Source organism: Diadema antillarum, unplaced genomic scaffold (genome assembly GCF_040938485.1).
Source record: "Diadema antillarum isolate AM-2024a unplaced genomic scaffold, OU_Dant_1.0 seq00001410_RagTag, whole genome shotgun sequence".
NCBI classification, from domain to species: domain Eukaryota; kingdom Metazoa; phylum Echinodermata; class Echinoidea; order Diadematoida; family Diadematidae; genus Diadema; species Diadema antillarum.
This window is the reverse complement of record NW_027272164.1, coordinates 1,267,198-1,287,607: the sequence shown is the minus strand read 5'-3', so window position 1 is coordinate 1,287,607 and position 20,410 is coordinate 1,267,198. Positions and strand designations below refer to the sequence as shown.

Here is a 20,410-nt window from a genome sequence, read left to right as displayed (position 1 = left end):
ATCACAGAGCAGACTCGGTTATAAACTCCTACATTCTGCGTCCAGGCGGCTGTACGCGCGCATGACGTTGAAATGCTTGGCCTTGTCTTACTACGTCCATCGACCGCCGGCCTAGCTCCCTAGGCCTTGCGCGAATCTCTTCGTACATAAAGCGTAGGCACGCACTGTAAGCGTTCGGTATAGTGGCACGGTCGTGCCACTATACCGGAATTTTTGCACAATCACGTGATACTATCCAACCAATCACAACGCAAATTTCACTCTACCTATTTACTATTTCTCTTTTCTATTCTCAAATATAACAATCAGACCCGGTACTGTTCGTGGTACTGAGTTAATATATGAATTCACGCAAACGGCAAATTCTTCCCCTGATCATTCATTTCATTGTTGATTTTAGAATATATATAATTGTATATATATATATATATATATATATATATATATATATATTTTTTTTTTTTTTTTTTTTTTTTTTTTTTTTTTTTTTTTTTACCTAGAACTCTGCACCGCAAGAGTCTGGCACCGCAAGTTGCGCTGAAGGCTTTTTTTTTTTTGCTTCTTAGCTGATGAAACCCGGAAGTGCCCCCCCCCTCCACTTTTAAAAACGTGGCGCCACCCATGGCTTATATATTTCTCTATTCCTCTGTCATAATTATTACGTCTATCCTGAAGTCTTTTCAAGATCCCAATGATCCGGTTGACATTGTGACAAACTTTGCTTGCATTTACTGGTACACAATTCTTCCGTATAGTCAAACATGTCTATGGCGGCAACTCAGAGGAGAAAAAAAAAGGTGTCCGTTATAGATAGGTGGTCGCTATTGACAGGGTCTTCTTTCTCGGGGATGGTTTTAAGAGGCTGCCAAGGCAGTTTTGACTACACTCTCAATCTTCACAATAATTCATTTGACACTTACCATGGATACCTTTCTCTGTACAGTTGTATACCATGCATGATGATAGGTCTCCCATATCGTTATTGAGTTCGCATTGTACGATATACTGATTGAGATAAACAAAGCAAAACATCCATGGAATCTAAACTGTAAAATGACGGTGGAAAAAAACGGCTGCATGTTTTGTCCGTTTCTTTGTGTCGTCCGTTTCTTTGTGTCGTTTATAGATAAAAAACGGACAGAGAGAGCTTCCTGATGTATGCAAATTCAACATGCATTTCATCACAAAAGGAATGCACGGCATGGGTGATGACAAAAAGCGCCATCAAATCCGGCAAATAGTTAATGTTATAACGAGACCAACACCTTACAGACTTTTTCAGCTGACACATAATTATAGTCAATGTATAAGAGAGAAAGTAAGTATGTCATAACCCTTCAGATCTGTTCGTCGTACACAATATTGTATGGATTAGGTCTTGAAGGTGATGTAAAAGTTACCAATTCAACCCCCTGCCTCCCCCCCCCCAAAAAAAAAAGAAATGGGACATTATCACGACACACCGACAGTGTCTTGTTGAGTTCTTGTTGAGTTGTTGTTGGTAAGTAGATGTTTATGTGCACAGGTAAGAGTCTCATTGAAGCCACATGACAAGTTATTAGGTATGAGAGGATTTATGGATTATGATCAGCAGTGGCGGATCCAGGCGGGGCGCACAGGGCGCGCGCTCCTTTATCTTTTTTTAAACAAAAGAAATGGAAAGAAAAATTGTCTCCCCCTTTAATTTTTTAAAGGCGCCCCTCCTTTACTGAATTCCTGGATCCGCCCTGGTTAGTCTTTTAAAGGGATAGTACAGTATTGGTGGAGATGAGAATTGGGCTTTTAACTTTTTGCGAGATACCAAGAAAACACTTATGATCATAGTACAGAGCATACCATTCTAAGAGGAATCCAAAGTTCATTTGATGAAAATCGGGTTTGGAATGACTGAAACCTCCAAAAACAAAGTAAAACAAAGCAATCGTAATAAAGTGTGGGTCCCACACTTTATTAGAATTGCTCTTTTTTGGATATCTCAGCCATTTGAAAACCAATTTTCATCAAATAAATGTTGAATCCTTCTTAAAATTACATGCTCTTTCATATTTCATAAGAGGTTTCTCATTATTTCACTTAGGAATGTTCAAAACATGAACCCCCTCCTCAACCAGTACTGTACAGTCCCTATAAACGTCGAAAGTTTCGACTTTTTGACAGGAGAAATTGCATGGAAAAGACTCTTAATGAAGGGTACGTTGATGGCAAAAGGAGGGACTTGAACTTGATAATATTATACACAAGAATTAGTAGTTGAATCCAATTGGGGGAGTGAACAGATTATATAGGGAGTTTGGGGTGAGCTCGTCTAAACTATAGCGGCGCATATTGTGCCTACTGAAATGATAGCGATGATGGTTGCGTGTCGATCAACGAGGGTTGTGTGTAGATCAACGATGATAACAATCATCATCCTATATAATTTGCATAACAACAGTTGGAACTGACATCATTGTTCCATAAAAACTTTCAATCAAAAATTCAAAACTTATTAGTTTATGTCTGATTTCAACTTTGACTATTTTTTAAAGTCGATCTTAAACTGCACATTAAGTTTCTCTTCCTCTTCCAACACGTTAAGACTTAGTGCCGAAAAATCGCATAAGTGAATAAGTTGGAATCCTTGGGTATTATCGAGGGTGATATCTTTGGATCACTTGAAAATCGAAAGAAAATCCAATAGACCATTTAAAAATGCACTCTCATGAGAAAAGGAAAGATTAGAATATTCAGGGTGTATAAGAAGTGTTGTATATTTCTCTACTATAAAAGGGAGCCAACTTTCTAAACGGATGGTAGGAGTGGGTGTGTTAGTGTGTGGGTTACGTCTTTTTGAGATCAAATCAGGCAGTAATCGATGGGTCCTGATGAAACCATGCAGGCTGATGACACTCACTCTTCGCGATCCTCCAGCTCACTAAATGCAGCAAATCTACGCAGATCTGAGGAGACGCCGTGCCCGGCTGCGATGGTTCCTCGTCTCAAGTCGCTCAGGCCGTGACTCCCCCCTTGCAACGGTAGTCTGGTCAGACGACCTTGACCGCCACCAACCGCGACCGTCATCCGTCGGTCACCGGACAGTCGTTTGGCTTCCAGACCTTTTCGCGCCTTGAAGGAATGAGAGAACTCGCCAAGCTCTCCGGCGGCAAAGTCGTCGTCATCGAAAAAGATTATCGGGCGTGCGAGGATTTTGTCCGTGAACTTCGCCGCCCTGTCATACACCTCGTCGAGGGTGACGGGAAGTTCAGGGTATTCGACGTGACGTCGGTAGGAGCCGTTGGCGCTCTGATGAACGACCGGATGGTCGACGGCGGCCAGATGACTGCCGCCGACTGTTCGTGGTCCGTTTGGATTCGGAGAACGCGACATGAGTCGTCTGTCTCTTCCTTTTGACGACATGGCGCGAATGCCTTTTGCACTTGGTTAGAACTAACTGATTACTCCCGATAAAAAAAAATCTATATATGTGAGCACTTTTCGTCTGCGATGTCAAATTGCACTGCACTGAAGTATGTACATCACTATTTACCGTGGCAACTCGAAACCCTTGCTCCCTACAATCACTGCATTGCTATAAATTTTGTTTTAATTGTCTTTAAGATTGTTTCTTTCACAGGACACTAATCTTGTCTGCTTGTAGCTTATCACTTTGCATAGCAAAAGAGGGGTGTAATCCCAGGAGCTGTGTACATGATGTGATATAGAAATATTTATGATATCTCTCCGATCATGGGCGATATTTTCATGTATGTTTGCTCATCACTAAGCCAACACTTGATTTTTAGCGTTTGTTTTCTCACCTACGTGCGCTGGTTCATAAAGGCGGCATGTTTGCGCTGATAACAATTATCAGTTTTAACGACACGGTCAGAGAGCAACTGCGTCGATATTCTATTCTCTGTCCTTCATGATAGAAATAAAAAGAGGGTCTGCACACCTATATTTCTCCGTTCGATCCCACTGCCGATTTGCCCTGCTTGCGGCCACGCAGTCATCTCAAAGAAGATTAAAATATCGTGACATTAATGTGATCATTCATTGAGCAAGCTTCTGACTCCCAATATAGAATGAACGGTATCAATGCTCACTGATTACTAGCGATGATGTTGTCATTCCAGTGAGCTTGAAGCTCCTTGGTCATTCAGACGCCGTTATCGCACTGCTGTAGGGCGAGTCGACTGAGCCAACACTTATCAAAGTGACTTGCCACCTGCAGAACTGTATGACCACTTTACAGACGATTGATGATCAGCTACTATGTATACAAGATCGCATCAATATTAGTTACAGCAAGGAGGTACAAGGAGGTACTAGGCTTGCTTTAGTACCTCCTTGGTTACAGCGCATGCAGGCGACACCAACGTGAACGTTGATTCTTGGAGCATGAAGGCAAAACAAACACAAAATTTCCTTTGAGAATATCACGGATCACTCAAGGTAGATGGACCAATCAGCGTGATGATTTTTTTTTTCTTTTTGATACGAAGCATGTAACTCTTATAAAAGCACACAAAATGTAATCCTCATAAATTCCACTGTATGAGAGACTTCTACGGTTCGGCAGGTGCAATGGTCACTTCAAACATGTCACCTCCAGGCGAACAAGTTGTGAAGCTCACAATATTTCAATGGCGATCAATTGGTGTTGCACAATTTTGCAGTCATCTTTAAACAGAGAAAGAGACAGTACTCTGCAATTATTGTAGGATCCACAACAAGTTTTCTACTTGCTTCAAAGTCTCAAACTTCCTACTCAAATGTCTGTGATTAAACAAGTGATTACACTTCACCTGTAATGACTGCATTCTGTGTATTTCGCGTTTACTTCAATGGGTTGGCCAACGGGCGTTGGGAATTCTATTGTTCACGGGATGATGATAATGCAAGCGTTCAAGCCGCACGACGGCTTTGCATTGGAATTGTAACCTTTTATCGACTGGTTAATACTCCTTTGATTTATCTTTCAAGTCTATTGTCAAGGAAAATCCCCGTAGCCTGGTATTCCTTTCCAAATCGTTCAGTTGAATGGTCATGTATTGGTATAGATGGACCAACTCCACTATCGTTTCTGAGCGTGTTCATAGACCAAGACATAAACTACAAGAGGTTAGCTAGTAGCAGACGATCTCTTTCATAGCAACGCTGTAACTATGCTGACGAGATGTGTATTCGCGTCTAATGCTTTAGCAAGAAAGAAAATGATTCAACTGCCAAGTCGACTGGTGGGTAGATCATTAGTCGATTAATTGTTACAGACGAAGAAGTCCTCTCTGTCGATCATAAAAAAGAAAGACGTTCAGTGAGTAGTATAACATCCGATGGGTTGTCCAGTTTCATAGTTCACACAAATCGCGAGTATTATTGGCCCAGTTGCTTTGTGGGCTGCTTACTCAAGTCCCCCTGGAGAAAAATTCTTACTGTTCGGCAGTTAAATTGCTCACAAGCTGCATAACTTTAAGTTGAACTGCTTTTTGCTGAGAAATGGACTTTCACAGGAAAACAAGGCTCGAAACGCACCGGGTTGTGACAGCAGATTCATCGAGATCCTCCGGCTACTCTGCCCTTCTTGACCTCGCAGGGTCCGTGCATGTTATAATGAAGTTGTCAACTCTTATATCGATTTGCTGACCAACACGAAAGAGACACCTTCGATCGAACACGTCAAAGTATTCCACAATATCCACGCCCCGTCCGATTTTCCGATTGATGACGTACTGCCCGTCGAGTCATTTTCTGTCTGTTGAATGTCCGACTAATTCCACTCGGTAATCACCGTCATTGAATGCTTATCAGAGGATTTACAACTCCCGATAACAATGAATAAGTGAGAAAAGAAGGCGGGAGAGAGAAAAGATGTGATCGGACGCTATTCCTGCACCGATGGTGAACCCATTTTAAAGTAAGATCTCTGAATCTTTATAAGTCAGCGCTTGTTTATCATACCGTCTTGGTCGATCATCAGTCTTGTCGATTCTAATAGCAACAGAGCAGGACTCTCGCAAGAATGGCGCATCACAAAGACAAGGTCAATATAGGCAATGCACTTGAAGTCTACTTGGGACCAACAAGTTCAATAAAACGTTCATCCGAAAACTCGTGGTTTTTACACTCGTACAGTAACTCCAGAAGCCGAGATGTTAGACTACAGTGACACTTTGAAGAGTTTTAAAGTATTTCTTGTTCGCCTCTGTGTTGTTATTTGCACTACAAACAGCAAACGCTTCGATTTGTCATTTCCAGCGGGGACCGCGGCGGACAATACGGCGACACGACCGACCGACTCTCCCGTGGCGTCACTTCACCCGCTATACACACTCAAAGGACTGTACTAGTACCTTGTCGTCTCAAGAGGGAAAATTGAGATCATCCATGACTGATTCTGACCATTAGAAATAAAAGAAGAGTGAGACAACTGAGTTTCTTCATGCAGCGAAAAAGAATAAGAAGAAGGCAAAAAACGGCAACCTTGGAAGGTTTCCCCTGGGGAGCTTTACGTAACGCAAATCCAAAGAGACACGCATGCCGATCAGAACGCGGAACCTCCTATAAAAAGAGAACCTTCCAACTCTAATCAGAAAAAAAAGAAAGAAAAACAAACAAACACACACAAGTACAGTTAATCAAAGCACGGTGAATACCTTGTCGCCACTATTCATAAAGTAGAGGACATTATCCAGGTTTCGAATGTATGCAGGGCTCTTTGATGTCATGCCAATGGCATTTAATCCGGCTTTTCGTCAAAAGTCCACTTTCTCAATGTAGAAAACGAGATTTTTTTTCACCGTTATAAAGATGCCTGTATGTAAAAAGATTGTACATGTATTTCTTTTTCACAGCCTTCACAATTTTCAAAATGATTACAAGTCATTAAAAGGCACACGAATTTGGAGATAACGAGCAATCTTTTCTTTTTTTCTCCATCAGTTCTATCGTAATATTTGAGTTTATTCTCTCAGACGGAATACCGTGTGATTGAAAGATCTCTTGTCGGGTGATTATAGGGAATCGTTTGTAAATCATGAATTATGATAGTTAAAATTAAAAAGCTATGAGAATGTTCCTTTCTGTAGATGTTCATTTTTGTACTTTATGGTTAGAGTTTGTTTTAAGAGATATGAATCTTTTCTCAGTGCAAGCACCGAAGCTTTGATAAGTCATGATCATTAAAAATGCTGAATCATTTCAGTGTTTTCATGTCATATTTTTCGCGCCAAGTCGCACTAAAATTACTCTATAACTAACGTCTTTTTTCAATAAAATACATGGAAACATAATTATGTTTATGCACCTACCATTCCCTCCATATCCTCACAGAAACTCACCATATTGAATGTGATTTGAACGAGGAGAAAATCGTGTTGTTTATGCTTTTAACAACAAAATGGTCTTGCAGAACGCCAGTCCATAAATAGGGAGTCGTGGGACTACAACGTTGTTGTTGTTGTTGTTGTTGTTGTTTCTGATACAAAATCAGGCTAATTATAATCAAGGAGAATGATTGGTAATGATTGATGAATATCATGGGATGGATTTATTGAACTATCTATCACTGTATGGGTCACCTGTCCAATTTTAGGATTATTTTGGCGGTCGCGCGTTTAAAGAAACCAAGAACTTTCGGGGGAACTCCGCGTCCTATGCCAGATCCCATACTGAAAATACACTGTTTAGTTTAGGGTTTCTGACATTAAGCCTATACGTAGACTCATGCTATACAGCGTACGTATAAGCTTAATGTCAGATTAAATCTTAACGATCTTTTTTCCCTTTCTTCATTGTCGTATACCTAATGCTATAAAAAATACTGAGATGTTTGTTTTTGTTGTTGGAAACCGATGTCTTGATGTCAAAAGGGGCTTCTATACCGAGAGGCGAATTATCATGCGTCTATTCTTTTTCTGTTTACCCTGTTGGCGTGTATGAATCCAGACAAGTTCGTTAACAATGACGATAATGATGAAGACCGCCCTTGTGTTGATGTACGGCGAAGTGTTTCCCAAGCTTTGATTGGCTTAACGAGCAATGTACCATAATCGTGGTCTATTGCAAAACCACTGAGGGATCAGTGTGCATGATAAATTATATAGCAGCATGAACACTTAAGAATCAGAAATGCTTTCGTCATCGAACGACCTATAGGAGCATTAGATATAGGGCAAAAACGAGAAAACCGCTTTAGGAATGTGTTTCTTTTGCAAAGTGTGAGGAAATGATGTGTCTACACTGTAAAAAATTTGTTTAGTTTCTAAACACCTAACTAAACACTTTTCTGTGACAGTTTAAAAACACTGCGACGCGTTTATTTATTAAACATGTTTAGGAACTAAACACATGCTGTGTTTATTTTCAGCACACCCGAGGTGTTTATCACACACAAATGTTTATGTTTTAAACGGTTCTGATGTTTAAAAACTAAACACCTGCTCTGTTTATAGCCTAAACACCAAACGTTTACACCATAATCACTCACAGTGTTTAAATACTAAACACCGCACAATCACATAATCACCCACAATGTTTAAGATCTAAACACTGAACCAAGAAATAAACATGACGCACTGTTTACAATGTAAACACTGCGACATGTTTATTCGCTGTGACAGATTAAAAACACTGCGACATGTTTATTTGCCATTTTAGTGTTTATTCTCAGAACACATGTCTGATTTTTAGATCGATCACAAAATTGCATACACTAAACATGTGACATGTTTACATATTAAACATCGCAATTTCTCAGTGTTTATATGAGACATGTTTACACCTTATACATGCTGAGTGTTTATATGAGACATGTTTACACAATCATACATGGTAATTTCCACGTGTTTATATGAGACATGTTTACACATCATACATTCATACATGCTAATTTCTACGTGTTTAAATGAGACATATCATTATGCATGTTAATTCCCATGTATTTATTAATGTAAAGTGGATTGTTTCCACTTTGTTTGCATGGAATGAGATAAACGCATAACATTACATAGAATTAAATTTACCAAGTATGTACCAAATCATCAGCACACTTACATCGCATAATATACCAGGGAAGACCTGGGTTAGCTTTCACAAACATTTTGGCTACAAGAGTCAAAGGCAATTCTCTGAATGCAAGTTATCAAAACATCAGTTAAAGCTTGGGCAATATCTGATGAATAATAAGTTAAAATCCTTTAAAGGGGAAATCGAGTCTAATAAATAAGATAGTCTCATAAAAAAAGAGTAAAATCTTACAAGTTTAACAGTAAAAATTTTAATGAAATCGGTTGAAAAATAAGGAAGTTATAAAATTTTGAAGTTTTGCTAATTTCTGCAAAGCAGTTAAAAGTGGATATGAATATGCAAATGAGTGAGTTGACCATGCCATAACCTCACAATTTTCCGTAGATCGTGTACAAAAAAAAAATGATGAAATTCAATGTTTATGTTAATGAAATGTGAAACATTATGGTATTACTGGTTGAATAACTTCAGAAAAGTGATCAGTTAGATATATCAGGACTTGAGCCTCGGGAATAATTGCGTTTGAATGAAAAACTTGAAATTAAGTAAGTTGTGAGGGAATGACATGCCCACGTTGCCATTTGCATATTCATATCAATCATTCAAGAACTGTTTCCTCACAAATTCGCGAAACTTCAAAATGTCATAACTTCCTTATTTTTTACATCCGATTTCGATCAAAATTTTACCAATGAACTCTTAATATTTTACTCTTTCTTATTAGACTAACTTGTATTTGGACTGGATTTCCCCTTTAAATATTGCCATGTTTTGCTATACGACACAATACTGAGTTAAATGCAAGATACATGGGAGTCACTGGCCAGTACACGAAGACGTAAATGAAATTCTCTCCTATACACACAGTAAATTTTGTATATGCAGGAAATGGCACACAACTCATTTTGGAGAAAAAAAAAATATTGCATTTAACAATTACTTTTCAGTCACATGTAATTCTTGGCCTACTTTCAAGAATTGCCGTCTTTCTACTATATTCAGAACTAATTCTTAGTATTGTAAAACAAACTAATAAACTTGATTGTGAAATGCAAATCAACGCTTCGGAAGCTTGACATGTATGTAACACCTCCACGAACATAATTGAGGTCTGTGAACAAATCCATGCCGACCTTGAAGATTGCATCAATTATTGGCAAAGTGCTTTGGGGTGTACCCGAACCAGATTAACTCACGGCAAATTATACCATGCACAACACTATGGTCGTATTGGTACTGATCAGGGAGTGTAGATGATGCACTCCATCATAAGGAGACAAAAAAAAAAAATGTTTTCACTGTATTTAGCCTGTGGTGAACATCTGCACTCCCGGATCAGTACCAACAATGGAACTTAAAGGACAAGTTCACCTTCATAAACATAAGGATTGAGAGAATGCAACAATATTAGTAGAACACATCAGTGAAAGTTTGAGGAAAATTGGACAATCGATGCAAAAGTTATGAATTTTTAAAATTTCTGTTTTGGAACCGCTGGATGAGGAGACTACTACAGCTTGTGAGTCATATGCGTACAACAGTATAAAGAGAATATAAAGAAAATTCAACATATTTTCACTTTTTTCGCATAATAAAAGAGCACTTGACTTGCCTCTTTCTAAAGGCAGGGGGAATAATATTACCCATAACATTTGTCGGTAACGAGTCGGGGGAATGTGTACTTTTTTCATAAGATGAAATTTTGTGAAATTCTCTTTATATTTTCCTTTTTCACACACTGCAGTAGTCTTCTCATCCAGCGGTTACTGCACAAAAACTTCAAAAATTCATAACTTTTGAACGGATTGTCCGATTTTCCTCAAACTTTCAATGATGTGTTCTACTAATATTGCTACATTCTCTCAATCCTTATGTTTATGAAGGTGAACTTGTCCTTTAAATACATACATGATATTGTTCTTTTCACTGCGACGATCACTGAAAGTACATGTAGGCTAACAGTATACTGTATGGATTTTTCACTTTTGCTATTTTGAGAGAAATATTAGAATGTTAGTGGATTTCAAGGGGTGAGTGAGAAAAAACTTCTACCTTGCTAGAACCTTGGAGAAAGAAGTCAAACTCAATGGGTATACATGAATATTCTATTAGAGTCTAATCAGTCTCATCCTACTCCGCATAATCATGGTATGGAGGGCTACGTTCAATCTCGACACAGCAGAGTTTTTGGTAAAGACAAGAGGATATGAACAAAGAAAAAATAATGCATTGCAACTGGAGGCGGGAGGGTATGCAAGGCTGTCATGAACACGCGATGTGATCAGCAAGACTCCTCCCTTGTCAATTTGTCAGTCAGTTGCAAGACTCCTCCCTATTCTCCATACATGTTGTACTACATTATTAATACCTCTCTCCATGTGACCGATTTCAAGAATATCTCAGAAAGAAAATACTAACTACCGAACACTGCATTTCCTATCAGGTCTACAAGAAAATTGCAAAGAATTCCAAACAAACGCAACTACTGGCCTCTTATTTGAGTCCAATATCTGCTGATTGTATTGGAAGCACCTGAGGGGGAAAAAAATGAAATCGCTGATATTTTGATTTGATTTGTTTTGATTTCTATATTCCTTTTTGCACAAGAATATAACAGAAAGCCAATCGAACAAAGTTCTTGAGTAATACCTTAACAGTGAATTGCAAGGACATTGGTTGATGAATAAAATGAAGTGAATAAAATTGTTTTTCTTAATAGTGCAAAACGATTTCGAGCAAGTGTCTTTACACGTTAGATAAAATTACAATTTTACGTACCAGCTGTTAAAAAAGACAATTACACATATCTATGAGCAATAAGAATGCAGGTGACCATTATCGTAAGCACAGAGGACAATAGAATCGCTTTGTTTTGGATATCCCTGCCATTTCAAAACCAATTTTCATCAAATAAGCATAGAATTCCTCTTCGAATTATATCCAGGCCCCCTACCTTCATATTTCTTTAGAGGTTCGTCATTATGTAATACACACACGCATACACACACACGGAGAACTGAAGCCTCATCGCATACAAAACCCTATCATCCCCCATATGATTTACTTTATTCTATTATACAGGTTTAGATGCACACTGTCAGTGAAGACAAAAAAAAAAAACAATAGAAAGGTTGCTCTAACAGGTGGGATGCCTCCTAATAGGCCTGTAGTGCATCATGACGATGTGAGACATCACATGGCTAGCGGGAAAAAGATTAGTAACATTCAAAATTATTATCCATGGTTCATTTCCTTCATATGGCATGTAGGTCTATAGATATACTGTATATCAGTATATCTTCCGATGTCCTTGTAATCCTCAGATGTTTGCACTTTTAGACGGGTTGTATAGAAGTAAGCGCATGCATCTTTCATTCTAATCCAGACAGGTTTGGCGTGATACCTGATCAATTCTTCCATGACGTACTGGTGCTGGTAAAAAGAAATGATTACACAAGGAAAACAAATCAGTTGGTTTTCCAAAGAATGGACTTAACTGCTCCCATAGATTCTGAAAATGAATGGATAGCAAAGAAGTTGACTGAATCCATAAGCAAGGTCAAATTAAAAGGAATGACAGAATCCCTTCATCACATTAGCACTTAGTGTCTTGCGTCAGTTTTTACTTACTTTGATTAATTTTCTGGAAATAATTCAAGTCTTTTTTGTTGTTGTTGTTGCTTCTTTCTTATTCATCATCATTATCAAGCAGAGTTACGACCATTACTGTATCCTTTGTCTCTTGGGTGAAGATTTTCACATCTGTAATTTACACTTTCAACAATATTTGCAATAAATCAATTTTTCATATATATTTTAGCTAATGGATTGGATTCGGGAGTCGGGAGTAGGTAAACCCCTCCCCCCCCCCCAAAAAAAAAAAAAATCAAACAAACAAACAAACACACAAACAGAAGAACTTAAAGCATCTAAAATCTGCATTTTATAGAAACTTATTTACATGCCCTTTAAGTACATAATATTCATTGATTTGGCTCTGCAATTTTGAGTACATGTACTTACTTGATTTCCACTTTCCACATGGGTAGTATACAGTGATGTACTATCACCAGGTGATTTACTCTGCTGACTGCACCATGCCTCGTTCTCTGCCAGCAGAGGCAATGTCTTGCAGAATTTATACAGTCGTCAGGACATCATCGTCACCCACTTTGGTGCCATCGGCATCCCTTTCCAAGACATGCTAATGGGCTTTACATTCAATTTTCACCACCTGTTGAGTTTTTATGAAGAATTTACAGGGAATAAAACTGAATTTCACTCAAAATATAGTCACTAACCCATCGTCATTCACATGAAAGATACTTCATAACTTCGTAAAATTAAAGATACTGGTACAGTGAGTTTACCCGCTAGGCCGAGTTTACCCATAACTACGGTACCGGTAATCTGAGTGTAGGAATATTGTAACGTTACCAACACTAACACGTTACAGTTAGAGCGTTCCCCGTTCTAACGTTAGATTTAGAAATAGAAAACTAAAACAAACGAGCAAAATCTTTCAGGGCGTAGCCTATTTCTACGCCTACTACAGTTTTACATTAAACGAGGGCAATTTTGCAATAAATCTTGTTATTCACCGAGTTAGCAGACTTAGCAGACTTACCGCTTTCATGCAGGCCGGCCAGGCTAGAACTTTATCGCTTCGACGCCATCTTAGCTAGATCCGCTCCTTTAGCTTTATGCAGTATATAGTACGACAGTACAAGCAGTGCAGTCGCGGTCGATCGAGTCGTATTGTAAAGGACAGTGCAGTGGACGATACCAAGCCTCGAACGAATGCGCACGTACTGTAAGCCTACGCACATCACTCTGCTAGGGCAGCGCCAGCCAGCCAATCAGACAGATCCATCCGTACAGGACGTACGCGCACATCTCCTTTCCCGCCAATTGTGCATTGACTATGGTCATAATTATGCATACTAGTAGCACGAGTGTGCGCTAGAAGCGCACGCACAGGGCACCACTGCGTGCGTTGTGGCCGCGGCCGTCATGTCACATGCGCTGCTGAGAGTACGAGTATCACAGTGTTTATGTTAAACATGTGCGGTGTTTGGAACGTGTTTACAAGGCGTTCTAAATGTAAACGCGTCTGTTTACCCTGACAGAAGAAGTGTTTAGGCCTAACCAACAAACATTTGGGTAATGCCCTAAACCATGAACGAAATTATTAACAAAGGCCACTCCCATTTTTTTCTAGCAGTTAAAATATAGAACTGTACATGCGAAACCAAAATATGAATTTATTACGTTGGTATTACATATTGTTAGGTTATCCTTTTTCCTTATTGATTAGGCATTTCCATGAAAGGCCTAAAACATGAATTATTTCATAGTGCATCTTGATGTCGTAACAGTTTCCACTTTCTCGTGATAAAAGGAAACTAGAAATTGCAATTTACACACCATTTCCAACACTTCTTCATATATATGGACATAGCCAGAATAAACACTCCAACTAAACACTCCAAGCTAAACACTTTAACTCTCAATACTTTACACGTGCTATACACACCGGGTGTTTAGATGTTAAACAAAGTGTTTAGATTTTTAACACTGTGTTTAGTTCATAAACATGTCGCATGTCGCATTTTTTACAGTGTACAGTTTGACGCATGTGATGCTCACGCGATATAGGGCTTTTGGTTCAATTATGCGTCGATTGTGAGTAGGTATCAGGCCCGTAGCCAGGGGGGGTGCGTCGGGTGCGTACGCACCCCCCCCCCCCCCCCCCCCCCCCCAAAAAAAAAAAAAATTCTGAAAGGTCCACTTTTTCATAATAACGGTTTTTAGCAATTCTCAAGATAACAATCCAAATAAATATAAAGACACATTATATGCTACGTAAATGTGGAAGAGTACGTTTAACAATGTTAAAAATAATTGTACGAAACCCTTTTGTTGTATGAACCATCGGATCGTCCCCTTGCACACAAACACAAATGTTATGTATCAATTTGTGCGAGCTATTACATATTGAAAACTTTCGGTCATCTGCGAAGCCGCGCTTCCGCGCGAACGCTACAACACGTAAAACGGGTCAAAAATCGACGCATTTTTCCACAAAATCTGCCATAACTTTTAAACTGTTTAAGAAGCAAACTTGGGGCGCCCGGATTCTGAAAGTGGACACTTTAGGGATTATTTATGTGTATATATCTTTATTGTAACATTTGTAGCAGTGACGCAAATTAGATCAGAAAAGTACCTTATAAGTAGAATTGTCTATGGCGAACAGTCCAAACTTGACGAATTTGAGCATATTTAATTAGTACAAACGATTTCTTGAGCCTGCACCGTTTCAGGCTCTGTTCTGGATACGGCGGTAGAAACTCATTCTTTTTTGTTGTTTATTTTATCATTATTTACTAATCTCTTTTCTAACTTACAGGTAGCGGATTTCTTTGCAGGCCAAATTCGGAAATGTACTGTTGATTATTACTTATACGTTTTCTCATGTTGTGACAGTTCTATTGGTTCTCATTTTAAAGTGAGCCAAAACCTAAGAACATTCTCACTTATAATTTCCAAAGAGTATTATGCAGGCACGCAAACTCATTTTAGTTGTATTTCATTTAAATGTAATGGGTAAGAGGGTATGAGAGAGAATGGAAAGTGCTGAGCTATGAAGTAAAATGGTAAAGTAAAAAGTTTGTCAGATAGTATTACAAAAGCCTGAATATTGCAAGAGCTCCGGAGTAAAAACAGTCAGTGAAAAACCCTATGTATGATAGCATTGTGAGAGCGTTAGACTGCATTGTGACGCATCGTTATTTAATTTACATTCTTTATTGATATATTTTCATAAATATCTCAGGTAATGAGTCGGATTGGATTACAATTCTCACTTACAGCTTTGTAGAAGTCTGAGTCAACAGTATCACACAGTACTTCAAGACGTATTATAGTACAAACGATTTCTTGAGCCTGCACCGTTTCAGGCTCTGTTCTGGATACGGCGGTAGAAACTCATTCTTTTTTGTTGTTTATTTTATCATTATTTACTAATCTCTTTTCTAACTTACAGGTAGCGGATTTCTTTGCAGGCCAAATTCGGAAATGTAGTGTTGATTATTACTTATATATTTTCTCATGTTGTGACAGTTCTATTGGTTCTCATTTTAAAGTGAGCCAAAACCTAAGAACATTTTCACTTATAATTTCCAAAGAGTATTATGCAGGCACGCAAACTTATTTTAGTTGTATTTCATTTAAATGTAATGGGTAAGAGTGTATGAGAGAGAATGGAAAGTGCTGAGCTATGAAGTAAAATGGTAAAGTAAAAAGTTTGTCAGATAGTATTACAAAAGAAACTCATTCTTTTTTGTTTATTTTATCATTATTTACTTATCTCTCTTCTAACTTAAAGGTCGTGTTTACCTTTGGGAACAGTGATTTAAAAAAATTTCAAGATATCACATTTGATGTATATGTGTAGGTCTGCTGTATCACAAAACATCCTACCTTATAACACTTTTGCAATAAAGCCTAAAATATAAGGAGATATCAATATTTTTCTCATTAAACCATAACTGTAGATGGTTTATTCTTGTAACATTCTTATTATAACTATTGTTCACATTTTTGTGTATTTAACAATACTTAACATTGATCATACGGGTTCAAATTTTTGCAGTGGTTGTTTCTATCCCAAACTCACATTTTAGAACTATTTTAAAGCACTAATACTGGGTTTTTGTTTTATCTGCAAATTGTAAATTATGCCTTTAAAGGTAGTGGATCTCTTTGCAGCCCAAATTCGAAAATGCCTAGAGACAGCTAGTATACAACCAAATATGCCACTATAATTTAATAAATAAGAAATAACCATTCCAGTATGTATCTTAGTGTGCACAGTAAGACAGATCAAATCAAATAGGAAAACATCTGAGCACTAAGCCTGAGGTCTGAATTTGCACTCAACTTCTTCCAATGGCTAACGGATGTTTAATTTTTGAATTTCACTGACCTCAAAATTTCACAAAGAAAACCTTCTTAGCATGATGGTTAATATGACATTTGACTGATATTGGAGATGTTTGCGAATCGGATCTACTACCTTTGATATTATTAAATCTAAAATGATTATTTGAAAGTTCGGAAATGCTGGAAATATCCTACCACAAGGAGGCAAAATATAAATGGTTCACATTTACAATTCATTTTGTTTTAAAAATTTTCTTATTTATTTTCGTTTTTGACAAACTCGCACACCAACGGCTGATATACTGTACAGTAAAGTGAATGTTTCATCTTCCAAACAGCATCCAATGGGATGGAAAGCTCAAACTGAAAGGTGGACACCGTGACCATACTCGCTAAAGAAAACGCGTAATAGGGGTCGTTTTTTCTCACGGATTAGATGGAAAGTGTGATGTACGAGCGTATATAATCAAAGGGTATCAAAAAGGCCGAAATTTGGGAAAATGGTATATATATTGTTCAATCATGATGAAGTACTTCTTTAGGGTACAGGAAACATTTAAGGAATACTTGTTTTTAAGGCCCGAAAAAATCATATGATCATTACTCGTTTAGGGGCCATTTTGAAAGTCCATGTATGAGCATGGTGTCCACCTTTTATTTGTCGCTACCCCTCCCGGGACAGTATCAAAGGACCGTTTTGTTAATTAACGCAATCCCCCCTTCCTTTAAAAATCCTGGCTTCAGGCCTGCTAACGCGGGTATACAATAGAAAAAATAAAAGTTAAAACAACACCAGGAAAATCACTATTCTCAATTTTGCGGCGCGCTACGCGCGCAGAGTCTCGAACACAATTAAACTTTGCAACTTCCTGGCAAAATGAGTTTTTACTATTTCCTAGATGAAATACCGTAACGCGATTGCATGCAACAGACAAAAATACAAATTTCCTCGAGACTTTAAAACGTCATTAAAACAGTCAAAATTTACAATTTGCGGCGCGCTTCGCGCGCAAATTCTTATACAACTTTTGTAGTTCGGTCGTCCAAATATATATATATATATATAATTGTGTGTGTGTGTGTGTGTGTGTGTGTGTGTGTCATGATTGGTATTGGTACCGAAGGTCCGTTTTTTTAGTGACCGCACCCCCCCTTGAAAAATCCTGGCTACGGGCCTGGGTATGATAAACAGATGGTTGCAGGCTTCACGATCAAGACACAGCGGATCTTCAAGAATCAGGCGCAACTCAGCAAACTACACGTATACTATATTCATAACTTGCGGCAACAATGACATACGTTTTCATCCATCCAGACGACGAGGTGCATCGAGCTTGACGTGCAATTGAAGTGCAAATTGCCCTTTCAAATCGATTAGATTTAATGGAGAAATATGTTAGAGAATGGTATAGACGTTTAAACGAAATCGGACATGAGATCAAGAATATTGCGGAAGTTCCAACTTCAGGGTTCCGTAACTTTTAAAATGTTAGATCGGAATTTATGAAACCAGTATTACCACTCTGTTCGTCTGATTTCGCTCTGTTCATCGTATACAGTGAACTAAAACACAGTGTAGAATTGTTCCTTGATTGAGTGTAGGTGAACAAAAAAATGGTCCCATACCAGATCTTCCAACGGAATCAGCAAGAACTCTATAGCGCGATGCTGCTGACATATTTTTAACTTCCAGCAACGCTGACACAACTTTTGTAGATTTCCATCGACACGATGCGAAACTATACCAGAAGCCGCTTTTTTATTTTCTGGGCTTTATCTTGAACTTCTCATATTCCTACTGACGGTCTAAGGTTAGAGTGGATTACACTATAGACAATTGACATGCAATAGACTTACCTTGATCGAGTGAAGCTACTACCGCCAGCTGTTCGAGGCATGACTTGGGGGTAGAGAGATTTCTATTCCAACCAATATCGATCACGTCGTGTATGAGATGAAAATCGACCGTGGCATACACAAGTAATATGACGAAACATTCTCAAAACTTTTTCATCGCAGGGAGTTTAAATCGCTGCCAAATCTATCAAGTCTCTCAGCGTGTTATAAGTTGTATCTTGCATTCGTTACCCGGTGAGATACAACCAATCTGAAGCTTTGAGGACTGTGTTTACCCTCTGTTTATTGACTTTCTTTCCCTCCGAAGTATCCAGAAAGAAAGAAGAGCGGACATGTTTTCGGCCGGGGTACGGCTCCCAGGGCGATATCGGTCAGGCTCGGCCACTTGTTTCCATTGTGCTCCATAAGTCATTATGATGTGTGCCCAAAGTATTTAGCAGTGGATCTCAAATGTACTTGTAATTAATGTCATCCAAATATATCTCGCCACCCAGTGCGTAACGAGTTACTCACCTTGGGAAGGGATCAGGTGAGGGAGGGGAAAGAGAGGGGGAGGGGGAAAGGGGGATGAAGGGGAAGCGAATAGAGGGGCGGTTTATAAGAATAAAGAATTCATGTGTCTATATACTTTGCTGATACATTGTCTGAGATTTCTGTTAATCCTTGACAGGGCCGGCGCAGCCGTGGGGGCCGTGGGGGCTCGGGCCCCCACACTTTTTGTGCACCATACAAAGGAATACATAAGGTGTCATCACTTTGTTAGCTCATGAAACCCGGAAGTGGGCCCCCACACTTTTGAAAACACTGCGCCGTTCCTGTTGATTACTGTTGCTGTGTCGCGCTATTGTCCTTTCGGTCTGCAGATGCTATCTGTATATGTCGCATAAAAGCCTGCATGTCGGTCTGTCTGTGTCTGTCATACGATAAGTCTGTCTGTCACATTGTCACTGAGCTGTTTGTCTGTTATTCTGTCACATGGTATATCTATATAATTGATCATTTCCCCCATATACACATGTCTCGGCTCGAATGCGTTGTTTTCCAATGTATATTTCCTCACCTGACGCCGGGGAAAATTGCACTCTACAAAATAATATTGTCCTTTACATAAAATTTCTATCATGTTGCAACAATTCTTGCTCTGACTTGAGCTGTGTCTGGCTGGAGACTTTCCCATCTTTACTTGATTTTCTTCTTTGTGTTCTTTTCCCTGCAAGACGATATCTTGGTAGCAAGATGCCATCGAAGTGTCGCAAATACTAAACCAATAGGTCACTCATGGAATGTTTAAAAAGTGAGGTTGTATATCCGTTTCATGAATGAATAAGGACACACAAAATGTCAACAACGACAACAATGAAGGATATATAAAGGGCACAGCTCGAAGAAATGACAATTTACGGGAGTAACACATACTTTCACTGCATTGATAGTGTGTTACATTTTCTACAAACTGGTATCACTAGCATTTGTTATACAGTATACAAAGGCAGAATGCGTTAAAAATGCGCGTTGCCATTGTTACAGTTTTCATCCCGGCGGAATGAGGCATAACAGCATGATGCCGTGTGATTAGCACCTGGATGTAATCTCGGGCTGC

General features: G+C 38.8%; 1 protein-coding gene across 1 annotated transcript in view; it reads right to left on the bottom strand.

Annotated features, from left to right (window-relative positions):
* LOC139709162 (androglobin-like) overlaps window positions 1-3,396 on the bottom strand; it is an 82,275-nt gene extending 78,879 nt beyond the window's left edge. Inside the window, 1 exon segment of the mRNA XM_071621119.1 lies at window positions 2,877-3,396. Coding sequence (XP_071477220.1) covers window positions 2,877-3,396 — 520 coding nt within the window.
* Between the last annotated feature and the right edge of the window lie 17,014 nt (window positions 3,397-20,410).